The sequence below is a fragment of the Epinephelus lanceolatus genome, chromosome 23 (genome assembly GCF_041903045.1).
Source record: "Epinephelus lanceolatus isolate andai-2023 chromosome 23, ASM4190304v1, whole genome shotgun sequence".
Lineage (NCBI taxonomy): Eukaryota > Metazoa > Chordata > Actinopteri > Perciformes > Serranidae > Epinephelus > Epinephelus lanceolatus.
Window position 1 is genome coordinate 14,018,141 of NC_135756.1, and position 23,691 is coordinate 14,041,831.

The 23,691-nt window shown below is 42.4% G+C and overlaps 1 protein-coding gene across 1 annotated transcript in view; it reads right to left on the reverse strand.

Annotated features, from left to right (window-relative positions):
* The window catches only part of cacna2d1a (calcium channel, voltage-dependent, alpha 2/delta subunit 1a), a 173,328-nt gene that overhangs the window by 77,331 nt on the left and 72,306 nt on the right, over positions 1-23,691 (reverse strand). The window contains exons 5-6 of the mRNA XM_078164982.1: positions 15,694-15,729; positions 12,948-13,083 (exon numbers count right to left, since the gene is read on the reverse strand). Coding sequence (XP_078021108.1) covers positions 12,948-13,083; positions 15,694-15,729 — 172 coding nt within the window. The remainder of the gene's footprint in view (positions 1-12,947; positions 13,084-15,693; positions 15,730-23,691) is intronic.

A 23,691-nucleotide genomic window follows, 5' to 3' on the forward strand; every position in this document is an offset into this window, starting at 1 on the left:
CCATGGGTATATTGCTCCGCACCACTGTAGACTGCTTCTCAGGGAGGACAGTGCGCAGCAACTCGGAGACGGCCCTTTGGTTGGAGGCTGTAGCTGCTTGAATTTGGCCAACGCAAAACCCCAGCAGCAGTGGTTGCCAACTGCACCTCTGGGTCCAACCTGTGTGAAGGCAGCAACAGAAAGTTTGCTGATCCAGTGGGGAGTCCAGGCTGTTTGGTCCTCTGGAGCTGGGGTTTGCGCTGACTGGATTCGGGTTACTGCAGCCACTGCCTCGGGTTCAATCTCTGTAGCACACACTGTGATTCAAAGCTCTAGCCAACAATAGCTCCATAAACATAAACATGAAGCTAAACTGCTTCACCAATATTGACAAGTGCTCATGTTACGTTTATTGTGAGATTCTTATTCTTATTTTTTGGATAAGTCTGTCTTCCTTTTTCGGGTTACTTTGCAGTGTAGGCAGTTGGTGCCAATGTTGAAATAGCAACCTCTCTGCAAGGTTCTCTGGCATGGAAACAGGCATGTGCAATCTGGAACGTGCACGTACAACTGCGTTTGTAGAACAGCCAATAGGAATGCTCTCTCTGTGATGACCTGTGATTGGCAAAAGTGTGTTAAGCCTGAAAACAGAGCCAAGAGGGGGTGCAGAGATCTCGTTTTCTCTCAGTCCACTAGAATTACAATATGCCCAAAGTTTATTATGGGATTGTTGCCCAAAGACGCCACAATTAAACTGCCTACTCTAGCTTTAACAATCAGAAAGGAGTACATATTAAACAATTGGACAAAACATATCAAATTACCTGCTTGTATTGTATCCATGAGAGCCAAAAGGGACACACCATTTTACTATATCCAAGCATCAACACATTAAAACACTAAATTTAATCACATTGTGTTGCAATGTGTGAGCTACTCTCAAGGGTCACATTGTTAAGCACCCTGAAATTCCTCAATAAAGCAAATTTTCATCATTCATTCATCAGGCAAATTAGCCTTGCAAATTAATGCTGCAATTTGCACAGAAAAGGAAAATAAACTGTAACAGCAGTGGATCTGGATGAGTTATTGGATGGAGTGATGTGGGCAGCAGGAACAGTAAACTCTGCAGAGAGCTCTGGGGGTGAGAGGACTTCATAAGAGCCAGCTGAGCTGTGGTTCTGTTGGACACCACACTGCACACCACACTATGCTGGGCTTGCTGTTTTCAGCTGTTGTTGAAAAATTAGATTTCTGTCAGGATGTCGACACAGACTGCATTTTAATTGTTAAGTAATATAATGTGCAAAATAATATTAATGAGAAAGATAGGCAGCAACTTGATCAGTAGTCAAACTATTAGAATACCACTTTCAATTCCATTGATGTAAATATACCTGTGTGCGAATGGATGGTGGTGTGTGAGGACCATCTGACAAATAGCTGATCGTTTGGTGATGTCACAGGAGTAAAGGCCGAGTGTGGTTATCACGAGTGTGTGTGAAAACCACCCCAGGCGATATGAAGATGTAGAGACACACAACACACTCATAGCAGCCATGGCCAGGGGGGAAGGGAGATATGGCACCAGCACACACGCGCACACACACACACACACTTGACTTCCATATTTGTTTTCTGTAGAAAGTTGTCGAGGTGATAAGGTGAGAAAAGCCCTTATAGAGGCTGTTTACACCTGGCATTAGAACGTGTCTCCACATGCGTCTCTCGACAATAGTTGTGATTGGATCTCACTTCCCCGCTCTATAAGTGAATAAACACGTACGTCAATTCCATATGCAAAGCTAGCGCACCTGTGGTTCCTCCGCCTCCCCACCACTCAGAAACTCCTGCTGTGGGAGTGCAAGCTCTGACCCGGGGACAGTTGGTAAGAGTTTTCCCACCTTCACCTTCCTCGGAACAATTAAGTTGCAAAATGTTAGCATCATATGGATAACATTACCTAATAGTTATTAATGGGTTTAACAACTGTGATGTGTTAGCTTGTGCTAACTGGGCAGATGTTCAACTGACCCCTCACCGGGAGGAGAGCAGCTCCAGAGACAGGCCTACAGGGATGCGTCTATTCTGTATAATGCCAGCAACAGATGGTTTGAGTCGGAAAAGCAAGAGCATCAGCTGACTAGGCAGTCCTTTAATGTGGCCCAGGACACATTAGCATACACACTGCTGAAAAATTGTGTCCATATGTAGCACAGACCACCTCCAAATATGGTCTGACTGAGTGATCAGATGTCAAGATGCATTGAGAATGTATTGGGTGCATTCAACCCTGACCTAAAAGCTCTCTACATGTGATGCGGTCACCCAAGACACATGTTAATACCCAGTATTCTAAAACATTTAATCCAGATCAGAATTCTCCAGATGCAATTAAATCTTAAAACCATACAATGTGGTCCTGATCCCACTAATTGGGATACAGATTTGGTAATCCCATCCAATCCAGAAACCAGATCATATGTTGTTTTATGACATTTCAAAACTCTAAAGGTGAAGATAAGGATGGTTTTGATGCCAACTTGGGTTACCACCTCACTGTTGTATGCCTCTATGCACCAGTCAAGATGCATTTACAGTTTACATCCATGTCTGATTGTCTGTGAAAGCATGGATGCTTCACAAACACCTTCCTCCTGGCAGCACACAAGATCTATACAGTCAGCACAGTTTCAAGACGAGTGTCACCAATTTAGTGTCTGACCAAATGTCTCCCCTTAAATTTGTGGACATTTGTGTGAATTTTTGTCATAACTAGCACATAAATAAAAGTTATGGCCAAAAACATGTTTTGTGAAGTCACAGTGACCTTTGACCACCAAAATCTAATCAGTACATCCTTGATTCCAAGTGGACGTCTGTGGCAAATTTGAGGGACACTCCCTCAAGGCCTTCTTGAGATATTGCATTCAAGAGAATGAGATGGATGCAAGTTCACAACAACCTTTGACCTCCAAAGTAAAATCAGTTTGTCAAGTAAAAGTGAATGTTTGTGCCAAATTTGACGAAATTCCCTCAAGGTGTTTGTGAGATATCACATCCACAAGAATGAGACAGACAAGGTCATAGTGACCTTGACCTTTGACCTATGAACACCAAAATCTAATCAGTTTATTGCTGAGTACATGTGGATGTTTGTGCCAAATTTGAGGAAATTGCATGAAGGCTTTCTTTAAATGTTGTATTCATTAGAATGGGACTGACAACCCAGTGCAGAGCAGAGTTGGGTATAACGCGTTACAAAGTACTTAGAGTACTTTGATTACTTTTTGCAGTAACGAGTAACCTAATGCGTTAGTTTGCTGTTTGAGTAATCAAATACTTAAGTACATTTTCAAACAAGACATCAGTTACTTCCGTTACTTTTAGAACGCTGATCCTTCAGCTCAGAAACAACGGCTGTTGTTTGGTTCTAATAACGGAGATAACGTTAAACCTATCAGTCTGAAAGAAGCCGCAGAGCTTGTGATTCACTACGTGGTCGGAGAAATGCTGCCGTTGTCTATGGTGGAGTCGCAATAGGTGGAGTAGGACTCACTGACAGACATATTTCAGACTCAGGACTTGCATTATGCCTGGTACACGCTACACGCTGGTACTCACCAATTATTCTTTCACGGCGTGTGTGATGTCATCGAGTTATTCTTGTCCTATTTTTATTTTACTATTATTTGAGTCACTGTGTCTGTTCATGTGCCAGCCGACATGTTGTTGTAGTCACCTAAAAGTGTCAGCAGATGGCAGGAGCTACATTTGAAGCGCCATAAGTAAACTGTCAAGCTACTGTATCTTCCACAGGAAGTTCTGGCAAATGTTTCAAAATAAAAGCCTATTTAGAAAATAGAGGAATTCTCTAGCCGAGGTTATAAGGGGCTTTTAATTTGAAACAAGTGTTGAGTTTGAAATGACGGTGCGATATGTTAACTTTATAAAGACAACAGAGTGGATAAAAAGTAAATATATAAACACACAGAGGGATTAATAAATAACGGACTGTCTATAAAAGCCCCGCCGCTATTTGTTAATGTTATTACTTTATGTCCGACAGTGAGGATGTGCCATTGTTTGCTAGCTTGATGCTAATGACAGTAACGTTAACTCAGCGGGTTGACAAAGTGCCTCTGCTGTTTCACACCATCATTTCCCCCTTTTGCTCTGTGTGGTAACATCCCTAGAGGAAATATTAAAAACGCTGGGGTGCTGTTGTCATACAATTGTCTACGGCTGCAGATTGCTCTGTATTTCTACTGGTCAAAGTGACGGCTGTGATGGGAGAATTGGATCTCAGTGAAGGGCAAGTGGTCCATAACTTTAATTTTGGAGACAAAAAAATGTAGGCTTAGCGCCCTGTGGTCCATTGCCCAATAGGAAATGTAGAATACTCAAAAGTGCTTGAGTTACTTTTCTCAGGGAGTAACGCTGGAAGTACTTGTAAAGTAATTGAGTTACTTTACTCAGGGGGTAACGCAGTAAAGTAACTGGTTACTTTTTTAGAAAGTAACGCAGTAACGTAGTTTGATTACTTTTAAAGTAACCCTTACCCAACACTGGTGCAGAGGCACAAAAATGAGGATAATCATTATCCCACAGGTGGATTCTGCATAGGCTCAAGGTGGATGTGAAGACATGTAGAACACATGGCACTTATTCTTTCATATTAAAGTGACATAGACCATACAAAATGATTAACCAATAAAATATTCTCGGTGTGCACCAAAATAATCCAAAAACAAAACCCTCAAGACCCACAAGACCCTCCACACTGTCCACGCAACATAATTCTTGCCTGCATTGTGCAACACTAATAAATACAGCAATAGTTGAACAGAGAGATGGTGATAAACAGCCCTGGCTAATTCTGCAGTTCTGGCCTATTATGTACATATGAAAAATAATTCAAACTGATCTGTGTTAGTGAAATGTATTACTGGACCAACAGATGGACGTCTCTCCAAAGACTGCACATCTAGAGTCTGTAATCCAGGTCTTGCGGTATCAGGATCAGAACGATCCTCTCTGAAAGTTCTTTGAAAACAAGGACACAAGTTACAAGATCAATTTTATCTGGGGGGCAAAAGAAGGCGTTGCAAAATCTGGATTATTCTTATCTGGATTGGAAACAGGGCCTTAGTTATCTCCACTGCCTGGAGATAAAGAGCAACCTTTTTACGCCTCACTTGGATCATGAGGTTGCAAAGGTTTTCACTTGTTGATATTGGTTGCCATTATCCAGAATGAAACCAACAACACAGTGTGTGACATTGCAGAAATCTCATTCATTACTGTCAAGGAAGTTTTATGGACGGGTAAAATAGAATTACAAGACAGAAACTTTGTCTGGGAACATTTTGGCATGGAGGGGAATCCCAATCAGCTGATTAGAACATCCCGGGAAGGCGTCCAACTTGTCACAAGGACACAGGTCACAGACATAACGACAGTAAGAGGGAGGAAGATGGAGGAAGGAGGGATGAGGAGAGAGGGATGGAGATGACGACACCTCAGAGTTTGGCAGCTGGCTCCGTAAACTAAATAGGACGTGTATCAAGTGGCACAAGAGTGCAAAAAGAAAAAGAAAAAAAAAAATCAATTTCCATGCTGTGAGCTTTGCCACAGGGACCGTGACTTCGGTACAAACACGCTCACATACACAGTGTCAGAGTATCTCAGCAAATCACAGTGTGTGTGTGTGTCTTGGGCTGACAGGTGCCACACAGCGTTGATGCAAACGGGCATCAGGCGAGCCTTCGGATCTCCTTCGGATCTCCTGCCGCGACGCTCCCTTCTCATCTCCCCTCATCGCATCCACGCCAATCCGCCTAATGAGCGAGAAGACACGCATACGCAGCCATGGGATCCGCACACAGTACAGTAGGTGCATGCGATGTGACATACACACATGCCGAATCTCACACCCCGAGTGTTTCTTCCCCTCTCGCTGAAACACATTCACACACACAGAAAAACTCTGATTCATCTCCAGTGTGCATGCACATAAACACGATAATGAATCCCAGTCTGACCACCCACACTGGATCAGCAGGGAGAATAGATTCCAATCAGCAGGACTAATGCGGGGGAGAAAGACAGTAGCACATTTGTCTCCACACACCCCACTATTAATATGCTTAATAAAGTGGAGCGAGGGATGAGGGGGAGCTTGGAGTGCTGGAGGGTGGAGTGAAGGGGTAGAGCTGTGGAAGAAAAGGAAGAGGCAGTGAGGAGAGATGAAAAAAAAGCAAACATGACAAAATAAGTAGGGGCGAAGGTGGCGGAAGGAACTTAAGCAAAGAAGAACAAAGAGAGGTGGAGGTTGTGGAGAAAGTCGACTGCAATTAAAACAGAATGAGGATGACACGTCAGTAAAAGCCACAAGGACGCCAGCCTCGTCTAGACAAAGTCCCCTAATCAAGTTACCAGTCCTTCCTCCACACAACAAGATAGAAAACCAGGGCGTGTCTAAGTATGTGTGTCTCCTTCTTCCACATACACACACTTGGATACACATTGCCATGGCAACGCTGACAGTGCTGGCCAGCCAGAGTGGCATCAATGTGGCAGCCTGTCCTTGGAGATAGAGAGATAGAGACAGAGAGAGGAAACACCAGCCGAGCTTTGCTACTTTGTTAACTACAGCTCCACTCAGACCCCACCTTCAACCACCTGCCTGAGAGCTGGAAGAGATCAAACACATACCACAGACCCTCCAAGCCAGAATCCTGCAGTGGAGGATAGTTAAACAATTGCCAATGCCGATATACAGTACAGGCCAAAAGTTTGGACACACCTTCTCATTCAATGCGTTTTCTTTATTTTCATGACTATTTACATTGTAGATTCTCACTGAAGGCATCAAAACTATGAATGAACACATGTGGAGTTATGTACTTAACAAAAAAAGGTGAAATAACTGAAAACATGTTTTATATTCTAGTTTCTTCAAAATAGCCACCCTTTGCTCTGATTACTGCTTTGCACACTCTTGGCATTCTCTCCATGAGCTTCAAGAGGTAGTCACCTGAAATGGTTTCCACTTCACAGGTGTGCCTTATCAGGGTTAATTAGTGGAATTTCTTGCTTTATCAATGGGGTTGGGACCATCAGTTGTGTTGTGCAGAAGTCAGGTTAATACACAGCCGACAGCCCTATTGGACAACTGTTAAAATTCATATTGTGGCAAGAACCAATCAGCTAACTAAAGAAAAACGAGTGGCCATCATTACTTTAAGAAATGAAGGTCAGTCAGTCCGGAAAATTGCAAAAACTTTAAATGTGTCCCCAAGTGGAGTCGCAAAAACCATCAAGCGCTACAACGAAACTGGCACACATGAGGACCGACCCAGGAAAGGAAGACCAAGAGTCACCTCTGCTTCTGAGGATAAGTTCATCCGAGTCACCAGCCTCAGAAATCGCAAGTTAACAGCAGCTCAGATCAGACACCAGATGAATGCCACACAGAGTTCTAGCAGCAGACCCATCTCTAGAACAACTGTTAAGAGGAGACTGCGCCAATCAGGCCTTCATGGTCAAATAGCTGCTAGGAAACCACTGCTGAGGAGAGGCAACAAGCAGAAGAGATTTGTTTGGGCCAAGAAACACAAGGAATGGACATTAGACCAGTGGAAATCTGTGCTTTGGTCTGATGAGTCCAAATTTGAGATCTTTGGTTCCAACCGCCGTGTCTTTGTGAGACGCAGAAAAGGTGAACGGATGGATTCCACATGCCTGGTTCCCACTGTGAAGCATGGAGGAGGAGGTGTGATGGTGTGGGGGTGTTTTGCTGGTGACACTGTTGGGGATTTATTCAAAATTGAAGGCACACTGAACCAGCATGGCTACCACAGCATCCTGCAGCGACATGCCATCCCATCCGGTTTGCGTTTAGTTGGACGATCATTTATTTTTCAACAGGACAATGACCCCAAACACACCTCCAGGCTGTGTAAGGGCTATTTGACCAAGAAGGAGAGTGATGGAGTGCTGCGGCAGATGACCTGGCCTCCACAGTCACTGGACCTGAACCCAATCGAGATGGTTTGGGGTGAGCTGGACCGCAGAGTGAAGGCAAAGGGGCCAACAAGTGCTAAACACCTCTGGGAACTCCTTCAAGACTGTTGGAAAACCATTTCAGGTGACTACCTCTTGAAGCTCATGGAGAGAATGCCAAGAGTGTGCAAAGCAGTAATCAGAGCAAAGGGTGGCTATTTTGAAGAAACTAGAATATAAAACATGTTTTCAGTTATTTCACCTTTTTTTGTTAAGTACATAACTCCACATGTGTTCATTCATAGTTTTGATGCCTTCAGTGAGAATCTACAATGTAAATAGTCATGAAAATGAAGAAAACGCATTGAATGAGAAGGTGTGTCCAAACTTTTGGCCTGTACTGTATGCACATATTTTTTCCAACTAATCGCACTAGTCTCCCATGTTGCGGGATTAATGTCATTATGCCCACTCTTAGGCGGGATTTATACTTGTGCGTAAGATCCATGCAGAGCCTATACCGTTGTGAGCATTTATACTTGTGCAGTGGTGTGTCTGTGTCACACTGCAGTGACGCCTCCAAAACACTAGTTGGCAGCAGGATTCCAGTGAAGTGCTGTAAAGTTTAGTTGATTCAAAACACACATTAAACACACATTAAACATGGCTTCATAGAGACAATTTCAAACACAAGTACACAAATCAGCTTCACTATAACTCGCAGCATTCACAGACAAACACTTGTCTTTATCTGGACACATTTTCCCCACAAATACAACATGCTAATGCTATTAGCACAAGCCTATGGCATTTTACATTGTATAAATTAGCCTAGTGGCTAGAGGACTTTTCCTCAACTCATATGAAGCCAGGCACAACAGCAACATTTAACAAAGGTAACGTTACAAATTTCAGCTCCATTACAGCTCAAAAGATTCACAGACAAAACAACTGTCTTATGCTAAACACGTTTTCCAAACAAATATAACATGCTAACATTATTAGCACAAGCCTACGGCATTTTACACTGTTTAAATTAGCCTAGCAATGACTGGGGATGTCCTCTGCTGATATGATGCTTGTTAAGGTGTTTTGGCAACCTCAGACACAACCTGCCGCTGCCCTCTTGACAGCTGGCTCAAAAAAAAGGTACAAAAGTAGCGCCAAGTAGCGGGAACATGTGCGCCGCTCTGGTGTTTGAGCGCACCTGCAACGCATCTACATTAAAAAACAATAAATTTGAGGGTGCAAAAAACACGGCATGTGTATGGCCCCTTACACATTTAAAAAAAAATAACAGTTTATTATCATTCTAGAGAATAGCAAACAAAACAATATGCATGGCTAGATACCACTGAAGGTAAAGACAGACAGAAAAAAGAAAGCTGGAAGAAGGCTATAAGGGGAAGTGATGCAAATAAAAGTGAAAGAATGAAAAAGAAAGAGGCCATATATAGTTACAGAAAGAGAGCAAGACAGACAGATAAATCACACCAGGAACAGCCTCCTCCTCCATCCCACTCCCCTCCCCTTTCATCATTATAACTGTTGCTTGTAAAAATAACTGAGTGCATTTGGCCATTTGGCAATGACAAAAATGTCTGCACAGTCAGAGGCCTCAGAGGCCCGTCACTCTGCACATTTATAGTACAACTTATGTGGAGTGACTCGCTGTGTAAGGACATTAGAATCATGTGACTGAGTCTGCTGCATTTAGCAAACCTTGTGTGATGATCATTACTGAGATTGATATTGAGCGCTCAATCAATGCCAGGGAGGCCATTAGCTCGTGCCTGGGTATGAGGAAATTGTTTAACTGTTTTGATGCCTGCTGAGTGTGTGTATTGTTAAATGTGGTGTTTAACATGGGAAATTATGGCGCTTTGGTTATGAAGTGTCATTTTGAGCGGCGCGAGAGCGATGATGTTGCTATGCAAGGTTTTTCTCACGCTTGGGCTGCGTTTCATTGGATTGATCTAGATTTCTTTAGGGTTATCTTTTCAGATCACATGTCACTTGTAATTTAATATTCAGACTTTTGTTGCATCAGAGGCTTCCTTTCATGTTGTATCAATTTTTCGAATCCTTGTCGGTGTCTACTGGTTTGAGAGTGGAAAGACAAGATGTTTCTGTGCATCTCAAGACATGTCTGCATCTTTACGTTTATGTGTGTGTGAGTCTGTCCTTGAATTATACTCATTAGTGTCCGAGAATAAGAGGCTAACGCAGAGGACATGAGTGTGTGTGTCTGTGTGTGTGGGCAAGTGCTCGCTCTGTGTAAATAGTCATCTGCCCATACATTAGTCCATTTATCCCTTCCAAGGAGGCTCGTGCCTGTTTAACATATTGCTGTTTTCAAATTACTGGCAAAAGGACAAATCAATGTGTTAAAGAACATCAGTCATATTTAGATTGGTATCAGTGTCGCTCAGACAAAAATATACTGATGCAAAAAATCCATTACCTGACGCTAGCATTAATTTTACGGTAATGTGTGTTTCACATTTGACACTGTAAGGTCATAACGGATAAAACTGCAATTATTTGGCCCCAGATGACTCAAATTTGTCTAAAAGGATTTAAGGCTAGCCACATTCTGTAATAGCATTCTTTATTGTACCAGATTTCATTACCGCAAACCAAATCTAGTTTGACTGGTGGCCTGTCCGGCGTGTTTTCCTGCTTAATGTCCAGAGCTGGGAGAGGCTCCAGCAGGAAGGGATGGACAATTATCCCTTTGAAGTTATAGCCCTCCATGTGATGAGATCAGGCTGATGTGAGAGAGGTGTAATCATACCACATAGTGCCAGCAGTAAGGGAGGGAAAAGAAAAATAAGTAATCAGAGAAACATTATAACCTTGTAGATAAGGCTAGTCTGATCCACTTCAACAAGTGCTGAAAAGGTGCCCAAGAACCTCACTTATGGGGATGATCAGTTAGCAATAGTGTATCATGGATGTCAATATGTACCAAGCTGCAACCTCCAGGGCTGAAAAATGAACGTGAAAGTGCCAAAAACTGCAGTTCCTTGAATGTCCACTTGAGACTGGCTCCCTGCAGTGAGTTTACAGCCACCAAGGCGACAACTCTAAGGGTGCTTTCACACCTGTCCTGTTTAGTTCCGTCTATTCAAACTCAAGTTTGTTTGGGCAGGTGTGAACACAGCAGTCGCACTCAGGTGTGCACCAAAACAACCAGACTGAGACCTTCTTGAAGAGGTGGTTTTGGCCCGGCTACAAAGGAACTCTGGTGCAGTTCGTTTGTGGTGAGAACGTGTTCCGATCTGGATCTGAACCAACTGCAGTCACATAACACATTGTTTGGCTTAAACATGAGCATGTTACAGTCCTGGAGGATTATTAATGTGCACCTCCTCCTGTACTGCCTTAATATGCACATTCAGCACATCCAGTGCATCAAAACATTGTTTTCTAGTTGGAGCCGCGCCTCGTTTTCAAACTGTATGGTTTGACTAAAATGAACAATGACAGCAATATAGTCCACGATGAGCAGCGCTAAAATCAACCTGCGTAGTTGTCCCTCCATTGTGACATTAGAAAGTGTTACATTTATCTTGCAAGTGTACTCTTCTTCAACGTTTGGTTTACTTCCTGGATTCTGACCAATCAAGAGCAGCTTTCTTGCGCAAGGCATTTGATCTGGTCTGCTTGTAAATGCTGCCGTGAGAACATGAGCCAACTCTAGGCATTTATACAACTTTGTAACAAAATGAGTCCCTGATTCAGACCAAAGCAAGACAACTCTAGGTCTGGAAACAGCCTTAGTAAGATACTGTAAGTGGCGTAACCCCAGATTCAAAAGTATGGGAGTAGCTATCGCTAAAAAGAGTTTGGTTGAACTAAAAGACCCTTTAAGGAGTCAGATGTTCAGTTTTTCCAATAAGCACATTTTATTTTAATGGTTTTAAGCCTGTTTTTAGCTGGCAAAAATTAGCATTAGCATTATCACAGTTAACCATAGACTATAATGCACCATGCTAACCAAGCTAATAGCTAGCATAGGGGATAGCTCCATCCTCTTGTCCAAATATGGTCACTTATTACTCTAACAATCAAAGATAGCAACAACCAAAATGCCAAAATGGAGGCTCCAAAAAGGAAGTCAACAAACCAAAGGTTGACGTCACGGTGGCTACTTCATTATTTTTATACAGTCCTTTGCAGCTACTACTTTAAGCTGAAAGTCAAGTGCACATATGGTGCATATTACCTGTAGTCAACACTTCTTATTAAAAAGGGAAGGAAGGAGCAGCAGTGATCAAAGTATTGCAAGGAAAGACACCAAGATGGTCATAATATACTAAGACACAGAGGTGTTTTGATATCACTGCTGATGTCAGCATGCTGACATGTTAAAATGTAGTAGGTATAATATTCTTAGGTAGGTATGCTGTTTATATGAGTCCAGTGACCAAGACATTTACGTTAACACAGTGAAAGAAGCAGTGACAGAAGAAAATCATGAATCTAACCGTGTGATAAAAGCACCAAAATAACCGAGAACAGCCTCATGCAAGTACAAAGCACCCATAAAAAGACCTATCATTGGCGGGGGTACTGACGTTCTGTTCAACTGTCCCCAGAGGTCAGCGGGGTGAGCAGTGAGCGGGAGGGAAAGGAGCAGCTGGTGACCAGGGTAAAGAGGGGGCTTGGGTGTGCTGGCCATTGGGTTGTTGGCAACTGGGCTATAAATAGACTAGAATGGCCTAGCGTCGGTGTGGAAGCGTCTACACTACAGACAGCGCTTGGAGGCTGAGCTCTGCATCAGGGGAACGTACTGTAGATACTGGACATAGTGATGACAGGGATAAAGAGAGACAAGAAGCAGGGCGGGAGGTGGTGGTCACCATGTTTTACTATTTATAAAAGAAGCATGTGTGGATAATATAAGAGAGATTATACATTTTTATACAGTACAGGTGTAAAGTGTTTCAACTTACAGCCTTCGTATATATCTGTAGGGATGTGGACGGCGGTGGTATTGTACGAGACGAGGCGCTTGAAGTCGGGGTCTATCTCGAAATCATCTGGAAGATATCTGTTCTTCCGACTCTTTCCTTCATCTGTCATATTAAGCTGCAAGAAAGGGAAAAAACAGCAGATCCTGGAATTTCAAAACCATCCTGCAAAGCATTTTATGGCTCAAAGGGTAATGGTTTCCTGGACCCTATTTTCCCATGATTTTGGTGCCCATGTGACTAATGGGATCAGTTATTCTTTAACTGGTCCAGAATTGAGCGAGAGCACTGGAGCTGGCAGTAGCAAAACAGGCTGCAGGGTTAATTTACATCCTCTGAAAGTACTTGTTTTTGCCACTGACAGGCTCAGGTTATTATTTTAAGTGCCAGACCCTTTATGGAAAGGATCCCCACAGAGACAAATGTTTTTGTTACAGAGTCAGGGGCAGGTTGCATGATAGTGCACCCAAAAATGAAAATTCAGCCATTATCTACTCACCCATATGCCGAGGGAGGCTCAGATGAAGTTTTAGAGTCCTCACATCCCTTGCGGAGATCCAAGGGGGGAGGGGGTAGCAACACAACACCACCTAATGGAGGCTTATGGCGCCCCAGATTCAAACGTCCAAAAACACATAATTGAAACCACAAAATATCTCCATACTGCTCGTCTGTAGTGATTCAAGTGTCCTGAAGCTCTGACATAAAAAGTTGTTTGGAAAAACAGAGTTCAAATGACTTTTTTCAAAACAACTTTTTATGTTGCTGTTGGAAAAAAGTCATTTGAACTCTGTTTTTCCAAACAACTTTTTATGTCAGAGCTTCAGGACACTTGGATCACTACGGACGAGCAGTATGGAGATATTTTGTGGTTTCAATTATGTGTTTTTGGACGTTTGAATCTGGGGCGCCATAAGCCTCCATTAGGTGGAGTTGTGTTGCTGCCCCCTCTCCCCTGGGATCTCCGCAAGTGTTGTGAGGACTCTAAAACTTCACCTGAGCTTCCCTCGGCATATGGGTGAGTAGATAATGGCTAATTTTCATTTTTGGGTGGACTATCCCTTTAAGTTAAGATTTTCCTTAAAGTCCTAGTGAAGATTTCCTAATAATAATGTCGGTTGCACAAAACACACTTAAGTCTTCTTAAGATTTCCTGAAAATGTTCACCTAAGTTTTTATGGTTTCCTATTGTCTTTGTCTTACACTTAATGAATCCCTAGACCTTTGCACAAAAGACCTTAGCATCCAAAGCAGGGTAAAAAAGGAGTTTAGGGGGATGAATGTACAAAACGAACACACCCCAAGAAGAGGGTTCTGCGAGAAGGAGAACCTCATGGTTACATTTTGAGTTTACAGTTTAGATTTGACTGAATTCATTTTGGTTGCTTCTTGCTACAGTCATTGTCTGTTTCCTGGTATTTGCGGATCACATTTACTTTGTAGTTTGTGCTTTCTATGATTGTGTTCCTCCAGAAGTATAAACTTTTCCTTCTCTGTCCAATATATTTTTCTTGTCTTCTTTTCTTCTGCCATTTTTTTCACTATCTAACTATAGGCCAACTTTGAGAGACGATAATAAGCATCACACGTGTGAATCCAAGCAAACAAGCAGTCTCCATGGAAACTTTTACAGCTATAAAATCTCTTTTAAAGCAAGAAATGAGTTAACACTAAGGAACTAAGGAAACATTTTCAGGGATTCTGTGCAACTGTGTAAGTCCCTCAGCTAAGGGAAAAATTAGGTCTTAAGTGTACATAGTTAAGGAGAAAACTTAAGGTGTTTTGTGCAACCGGCCCATGATCCTTTTTCTTTAACCCACCACACTCATTTAAATAAACAGTAGTTTAATCACTGTAAAACCCGACACATTAAAAGTCAATAGCATCAAAATAAAACCCTCAACCCCTATCTCTGTAGGGATCCTTTTCATATTGTTGTCAGACGGCAAAAACAAACACTTTAAGTGGACGTAACTCTCTCGGTACTTAAACCTTTTCAAATACTGTTGTTCCCATTAGTCACTTAGACACAAAAACATGAGAAAATAGGGTCCAGGTTGAAAAACACCAAACTGACCCTTTACGAGGAGTATGCATGTGTGTGCACACTCGATTTTTAAACATACTGTATATGCAGTTCCTTGTTACTGTGAATGACAAGGTGTCAGTGTTGACTGCTCACTGATATGTCACTACTGACAGATAGAGACTGAGAAACTGAAAAGTTTTAGGCAGTGAAACATGAACCCCAGCATCCAGGGAAAAAGAGGACGAGGGGAGAGGGGCTGTCAGTCAAATACAGAGTGACATCAGTGTGCTGTGGGTGCGGGGCTTTTTCCCACTGGGACCGTGGAAGGGAATTAGATGCTGATCCCTGTTTATGAGAGCAGACAGATGACGTCTGAGGCCAGGGGAGGCATCCGATGTCTCACGCATACTCATGTGTTTCTGAGTATGGGGCCCAAAATATGTTCTGGTCCTCATGCATTAAAAAAATGCATACACACACATGCATACCTCAGCAAAGCACGAATAGAACATCAATTATTCCTACACACATATACTGTCACTTCTTTTAACAGATTCTTACAGGCTATCAGTAAAATCTGCTATCAAAATAGTTGCCATGGTAATAATCTCTAGAGGGCTGGATATGGGTCGCTTGTGGTGTTTAATTTGAGAATTTGCATCTCTAACAGACAGAATAGTAAGATTAAGTTGTACTTACGTCATCTTTGGCATTGTAGTAAACAATTTTGTCGGGCTACAAAGAGAAAGAGAAAAAGATGAGCAACGAATGGCAAACAGAGGAAATATACTTCTTTGAAAAGTAACTTTAAGATTACCCATCATGCTTTTCCTAATATTCTGTCATACATATAATGCTACAATGTCTGATGTTCCTATTTAAAGGAAATGGCCACTTTAGAATGAAAATACAGACAGTACTTACTGACCCTCATGCTGACGAGAAGTCCATTGTAGTTTTTTAATCCACAAAAAAATCCACGTTTGGGGTATCGGAGGATAACAGCTAGCCAGATTTTTCCATACACTTGAAGTGCCCAGAACCCACATTTTGAAAATGTAATAAAACTCCGCTAATGCATTTCAAAAACGTCAGAACGGCTCGTCCGTCGTAATCCAAGTGCCCTGAAGCTGCGGCATGCAAAATTGACTTGAAAAGACGTAATTTACTCCACTTTTATAGCATCATTTCTCACAGTGGTCAGTTAGCCTGCGGACGTGCTGTGCTTACATGGCAACTTGTGCAAGACTAGCTGATGGCTAGTGGTGGTGCTAGTTCTCGAGGCTAGCTGTTATCCTCCGATACCCCAAACGAGTTTTGTGGATTAAAAAACTACACTGGACTTCTTGTCGGCATGAGGGCGAGTAAGTACTGTCTGTATTTTTTAAAAGCGGCCAAAGTTCCAAAAATGGAGGTAAACGTATGTAAAAGTATTCCCTGTGTGCAAAACCTCAGGCCTGAGACCATTCTGAATTCGACTTTCGAGGCATCAGCTCATGACAGATTTTTTTTTATGTGGTCATCATTAACAATTAATAACATGCTCATGTTTAACCAAACAATGTGTTATGTGACTGCAGTTGGTTCGGATCAAGGTCGGAACACGTTCTCACCACAAACGAACCGCACCAGAGTTCGTTTGTAACCGGACTGAGACCACCTCTTCAAGAAGGTCTCGGTCTGGTTGTTTTGGTGCTCACCTGAGTGCCATTGCTGTGTTCACACCTGCCTGAATGAACTGCACTTAGGGCGCAAACAAATTTGAGTTCAATTAAACCGAACCAAACAGGGCAGGTGTGAAAGCACCCTAGGAGGTGACCAATCAGAGCAGTGAATACAGGTGTTCCAGCACAGGAAGTAGTAGAGGGTGGCAAAGTAAGAAAAATAAGTTCAAATCCACCACTCTGTGTGCCTTAACATTTAGTCCAATCCAAAAAGACAAAGTAAATAAAACTACACTTGTTTTGTTTCTAAAGTTACATCTGCAACTGTGGATATATATTTTTTTCTTGCAGGGCAGCAGAGTGTGTTTGACACTAAGGATCAGTGAAGTAAGTGGTGTTGTTTTGCTCTCACACCGCTGGGCTGTACGCACACAGGCTAGCAGGGTGTTAACGAGTTAGCCTAGCTGCTGACATAAGGATGCCCTGGAGCCACAGAGCTGCTTCACTGACTCCCACCACCTGCCTCCCACTTCTGGAGCTGCAAAGGGGATCTGTGACTCCTCCTGCCACTGCCGCTGTTACCTTAACTCAAACAGGTTGCAATTACCCACACCCGGTCCCGTGAACACATCACTCCCGTTCTCCACTCCCTCCATTGGCTCCCCATCAAACAACGCATCAACTTTAAAATCCTCCTCCTCACTTTCAAAGCTCTTCACCACCTGGCCCCCCCCCCTACCTGTCTGACCTCCTCATCCCCCACCGCCCCTCCCGAGCCCTCCGATCTTCCTACACTCTCACCCTGACTGCACCAACATCCAGACTGAAAACCTTCGGCGACAGAGCCTTCTCCAGAACAGCACCCCAACTATGGAACTCCCTCCCCCAACCTGTTCGCCACTCTCCCTCACTTCCCATATTCAAATCCCGCCTGAAAACCTACCTCTTCTCCCAAGCCTTCGACCTCCCCTACCCCTAACCACCTCCACCCCACTGACTGTTCCTATACTGCTTGTGTTACATCCAATCATTTCTTTTGTTCGCTATGTTGTCTTCTGCTTGTTCCCCCATCTGTCACTACCCCTTTTGTGTTACTATGTAAGCGTCTTTGGGTCTTTGAAAAGCGCTACACAAATTTAATGTATTATTATTATTATTATTATTATTAATTAGCACACAATTAAGCTGTGTCAACTGTGCCGCTAGCATCTGCTCTCAGTTTTGCTGTTTTGACGGTTAGCGAGGAGACGTGTCAGTTCTCTATGGGCAAGGAGGAAGTGCAGTGCACACATGTTGATACGCACATGCAAGCAAAAATATACACACAAAAGAGCGGACAACAGGAGACAGTCCCATGATGTTCTGTGTCAGGTCGTGTTATTGCAGATATGTGCACCTTTAGAGGTGACGATAACACTAAAGTCACACCACCACACCCCTGAGGGGAGGCCACTGTGGGCAGGAACACTTAATGTGTGAGATGGAGGCAAGAGGAAGAGGAGGGTGGACAAATACTGATTTATGCTGTACATGGCAGGTTGTGGTGGGTGTGATGTATACTGCCAAATCAATGCGTTTATGTGTATGTGTGTGTGTGTGTGTGTGTGTGTGTGTGTGTGTGTGTGTGTGTGTGTGTGTGTTGTGTGGGATCTGCATCTTGTCTGGAGGATGCTTGTTAACATATTGCGATCCAGTCTCTGCCAGGTGTAACTGCAGCTCAGGTCCACATTTGTAAAAACCTAATGACTCATTCAATATGCCATCCACTCGCTAAAAACTCACAACATGATCCGCTCCCACCAGTTACGGTGCTTTTCCTTCGCATTCACAGCAGCAGCAAACACTGCTCCGTCACTGGAGTCGTAAAAAATGACCTTTTCGTTCTCAAATGAAAAGTTAATGCAGGTTTTAAAGTATCAGATTTAATGATCTGCATCTCCAAATCCACTCACACATAAAAATAAGCTCAAACCAGAACGCAGAGAACTAATAAAGAATTAAGTGTAATCAAATTGATCTGTTTAGAGAAGCTGGATACAGCTTGTGTTTTAATAACATGTGTAAATAGGGCCAAAGTCATTATGTTACACTGAGCAGACGCACAGCAGTCACAGCTTTTAAGTGTTTAAAGTCAGCAGGGAGACGTGCCCAGTGGTATTGACCCAGTTATCAAAGGTGACAGAGAACAGACGCATGCACATAAACACACATACATGCTCACATGATCCAGTGTGATATAAGCCTATCCAATATATGTGCAGTACATGTTTGAGTAGGCCGACTTTGTACATCAAACTGTGGTCTTGGTATTTCAAGTAATGTATTAGCTTGATGCATTTTAAGTGTTAAGGAAATTTAAATGAAACTTGATTTACATCTGTTCAAAATTTGCAAATCAGCGACCATAAAAAATGTTGGTATTGAACCATGTTATAGTATGTCGCAGATACACTGAAACTTTACATTTTAACAGCGCTGTGGTTAATGTGTGGTAAGGTTTAGGCACAAAAACCACCTGGGTATGGCTAGGGATTTGATCTCGTCCCATATCGACATTTGGTCATGGACTTTTCACGTCCAGATACGACATGCAAGGTACCCTGGGTGTGTTGGTTGTTGACGTTCTGGGACAACATGTCAAGTTCTGCCTGTTACATGCATTGTCTTCTTTCAACATACACCTCCGTTTTCATGTTTACATGCAGTCTCTTTCAAAATAAACACAGCGTGTCCGTAAAACAGTACAAATCTTTTTTGCCTTTAACAACTAACACACGTGGTTAGATTTAGGCAACAAATACACTTGGTTACGTTTAGGCAACAAAAACACGTGGTTAGATTTAGGCAACTAACGCATGTGGTTAGATTTAGGCAACAAAAACACGTGGTTAGATTTAGGCAATAAAAACATGTGGTTAGATTTAGGCAACAAAAACACTTGGTTACGTTTAGGCATCAAAAACACGTGGTTAGATTTAGGCAACTAACGCACGTGGTTAAATTTAGGCAACAAAAACGTGTTTGGGTTTAGGCAACAAAAACACGTGGTTACATTAAGGCAACAAAAACATGTGTTTGGGTTTAGGCAACAAAAACACGTGGTTACGTTAAGGCAACAAAAACGTGTGGTTACATTTAGGCAACAAAAACACGTGGTTAGATTTAGGCAACAAAAACACTTGGTTACGTTTAGGCATCAAAAACACGTGGTTAGATTTAGGCAACTAAAACACGTGGTTAGATTTAGGCAACAAAAACGTGGTTAGATTTAGGCAACAAAAACACGTGGTTACATTTAGGCAACAAAAACATGTGGTTAGATTTAGGCAACAAAAACACTTGGTTACGTTTAGGCATCAAAAACACGTGGTTAGATTTAGGAAACTAACGCACGTGGTTAAATTTAGGCAACAAAAACATGTGGTTAGATTTAGGCAACAAAAACATGTGGTTACGTTAAGGCAACAAAAACATGTGTTTGGGTTTAGGCAACAAAAACACTTGGTTACGTTAAGGCAACAAAAACGTGTGGTTACATTTAGGCAACAAAAACACGTGGTTAGATTTAGGCAACAAAAACACTTGGTTACGTTTAGGCATCAAAAACACGTGGTTAGATTTAGGCAACAAAAACACGTGGTTAGATTTAGGCAACAAAAACACTTGGTTACATTTAGGCAACAAAAACACGTGGTTGGGTTTAGGCAACAAAAACATGTGGATAGATTTAGGCAACAAATACACATGGTTAGATTTGGGCAACAAAAACATGTGGTTAGATTTAGGCAACAAAAACACGTGGTTAGATTTAGGCAACAAAAACACTTTGTTACGTTTAGGCAACAAAAACACATGGTTGGGTTTAGGCAACAAATACATGTGGTTAGATTTGGGCAACAAAAACGTGGTTAGATTTAGGCAACAAAAACACGTGGTTAGGTTTAGGAAAAAATAACAGGGTTTGGCTTTACAATCTTATGGCACATGGACACCGCTCTCCCAGGTGAAAGTTGGTGTTTGTTGGACCTATCCACCACCTGTCCAACCCGCCCTTTTCTGACTTTCGTCACCTTAACTTTCATTCGTGTCCCGCTGCGTTTCCCCCGCTGCGCTATTAAACTATAACGACTGGCCATGTATCATGCCGACGTTAGAGGATGACTTTTTCATCAGTGTCTCACACTGCAAGTCATTGCCCATGCGCTGAATTTCAATGATTTCGGAGTGAGACCGGGTTGGACAAGACAGCCACAGTCAGAGCCTTAAAAAGCTGTTTGAAAAACACTGATGAGTCGCTACAAAACAGCAATGATCCAAGCCTGAAAACCCGAGGGAAATGCAGCAAAGACTCACAAAAACACTCCTGGTTTTGTTTGTTGGTCTCCACCAGCAGTCTGCAGCTCAGAAACATAGATACTTTTTACATGAAATGGGAAAATGTAATGTATTCATGGTTTGCAGAAACTTACAATGCCAGCATTTTCTTTTGGCAACTGGACTAAAATGTGTCAGAGCCAAGGTGGCTTCAGTATTGTTTATAATGGTTTTGTAGAGGCCTGTGTTGCATATTGAATATGTGGCTTCAGACTACAGAAAATATAAAATCCCACATCCTATGTTTAAAGAATTTACTGAAATATTTTGGCCAGCATAAACTCAGGAAGCCTCTGTTCTTTGTAAAAACATACAAACGTGCACAGTGTTTATTTGCCTTTAAGTCGACACTAAAGTGACACAAAATGCACATTTGTTCTCTGTTCAAAGAAGGTACATGCAGGTTCATGTGGTGCTACACTTAGTGTATGCCTGGGCCACACTGTCTTTGTGAGCAGCGTTTGATGGTTACTTCACTGTACTGCGTCGCCTTGCACACGTGGTGTTCACACAGTCTAGATGGAGTTTGCCTCATACGGAGACAAGAAGTGTTGAGTAAAAAAATAAACATTTATACTCTGTTTCATGTCTATGATGTTCTACTGATAGACAAATTAAAACTTCAGTGAAAGGTATGATGATGCTGGTACAGTATGATGTCAGTATGACTGTCTGCTGATCATTTATCACTGTCTATTTTTGCTCCAAAGCCCACGTGTCATGTGGAAAAAATAGGCAAGATTCCGACTCTGAGCCACAGCTGAGCCACAGCCAGGCTATGCCTGAGCAGCACTGCTCATGCAGGCAGTGTGGCTGCTCTAACCTGTTAACATGGGCGCCGAAATAAGAAGCAATAAGTTCCATGATGCACACAAGCTGCTCATGCAGGTCATGTATCTCAGAATAAGAGGCTAGCCTAAGCAAACACAGCACTGTCAGAAGTTACACAAACAAGCCCATTACATTCTCTTTCTGACATAACGGTGCTTGAGCTGTGCAGTGATGAGATGATTGCGACAGACCCTGCAGAGCTCTTATCACTATCAAAATAACACAATTCTCTGAAGCCACTAAAGGCCTCAGTACATACTCAGTTATTACATTAACATGTTCATACTGATGACATAATCATGGACACAGGAAGGTCAGAGCTGAGGGTGCTGCATATAAGGTGTTGTCAGAAAATTTATGAAAAAAAGATGTTTAAATGTGCGAACATAATGAATTTCCTGAATTTCATGTGACAAAGTCATCATATCAGGTGAGGTCAAAGTGCAGGGGTCAGAGTCAGCTGAACTTGGGGAGAGATTGGCTGAAGTGGGAACTGATTAATAGCTCAGACAGGCTGAACACGCTGAGAAAGACCGTTTGGAGCTTTTTAGATACATGACATCAGCCTACTTGGACACGAGGGACTTCCACTACGGGGACACAGCCATCAGAATGGAGTTTTAAGTCCCTAGTGATGGAGTGAAAGATGGATAGTGGACGCATGATTTACCCAGGGGACTTGAGTGGCTTCAGTAAAGAGAATGGATGTCAAACACCATTCAAAATGAAACATTAGAAATTTTGGTACATGGAGTCCAAAAGAGAGTAAGACATTGTGTGTGAGGAAAGGCAGTGCACATTCATGTGGCCTATGCGTCACTCTGCAGTTACACTTCTGAAACACTAGTCGGCGATGAGATGTCTGTGAAGTGCTGTAAAGTTTAGCTGGTTCAAAACACACATTAAACACACATTAAACATGGCTTAATAGCGTCAATGTCAAACACAAATACACAAATCAGCTTCACTATAACTCACAGCATTCACAGACAAACACTTGTCTTTATCTGGACACATTTTCCCCCCAAATACAACATGCTAATGTTTTTAGCACATGCCTATGGCATTTTACATTGTATAAATTAGCCTACAGGCTAGCAGACTTTTCCTCTACTCATATGAAGCCAGGGACAACAGCAACATTTAATAAAGGTAACTTTACTCCATTACAGCTCACAAGGTTATCTGACACAACAACTGTCTTATACTAAACACGTTTTCCAAACAAATATCACATGCTAATGTTATTAGCACAAGCCTAGCGACAAGCTGAGATTGAGCTGAGGATAAATCACACACAAGACTTAAAGAGGTATTTTGTGGAGGCTTTATTGTCTTCACAATTTATTGTTTCTTATCTGTGAAATTAAAGTAAAAAAAAAAAGCTTCGTTTCCACGAAGGGAAATGGTTTCAGCTTACAGAAATAGACAGGAGGTCTGCAATGCCAGGCTCCATGTCGACATAGAGCCTAGGTACGGCGTCGATTTGACACATAAGTATATATACCGCATAACAGGATAAGCAGTTATGGAAAATGAATGAATGAATGAATGAACAGTGATGGTGTAAACCAGTAAAGCTGGTAAGAACATGACTTAGGGCCTGTCCCATTTCTACCCCTTAAATCTTCCACTTGGTATTGAGTGCCCTCGTTTGCGAGATAACCCTTGATGAGGGAAGTGAGAAATATTAGAGTAGAAATTTTTCCCTAAGAAATGAGACACCACTTCATGCAAATCGGCGTGGGTGGCGTGCAGGCATACGTCAGACATAGTAGTGCACAATAAAAATGCCGGCTCCAGCGCTTGTGTTGTGGCGTGTGCTGTG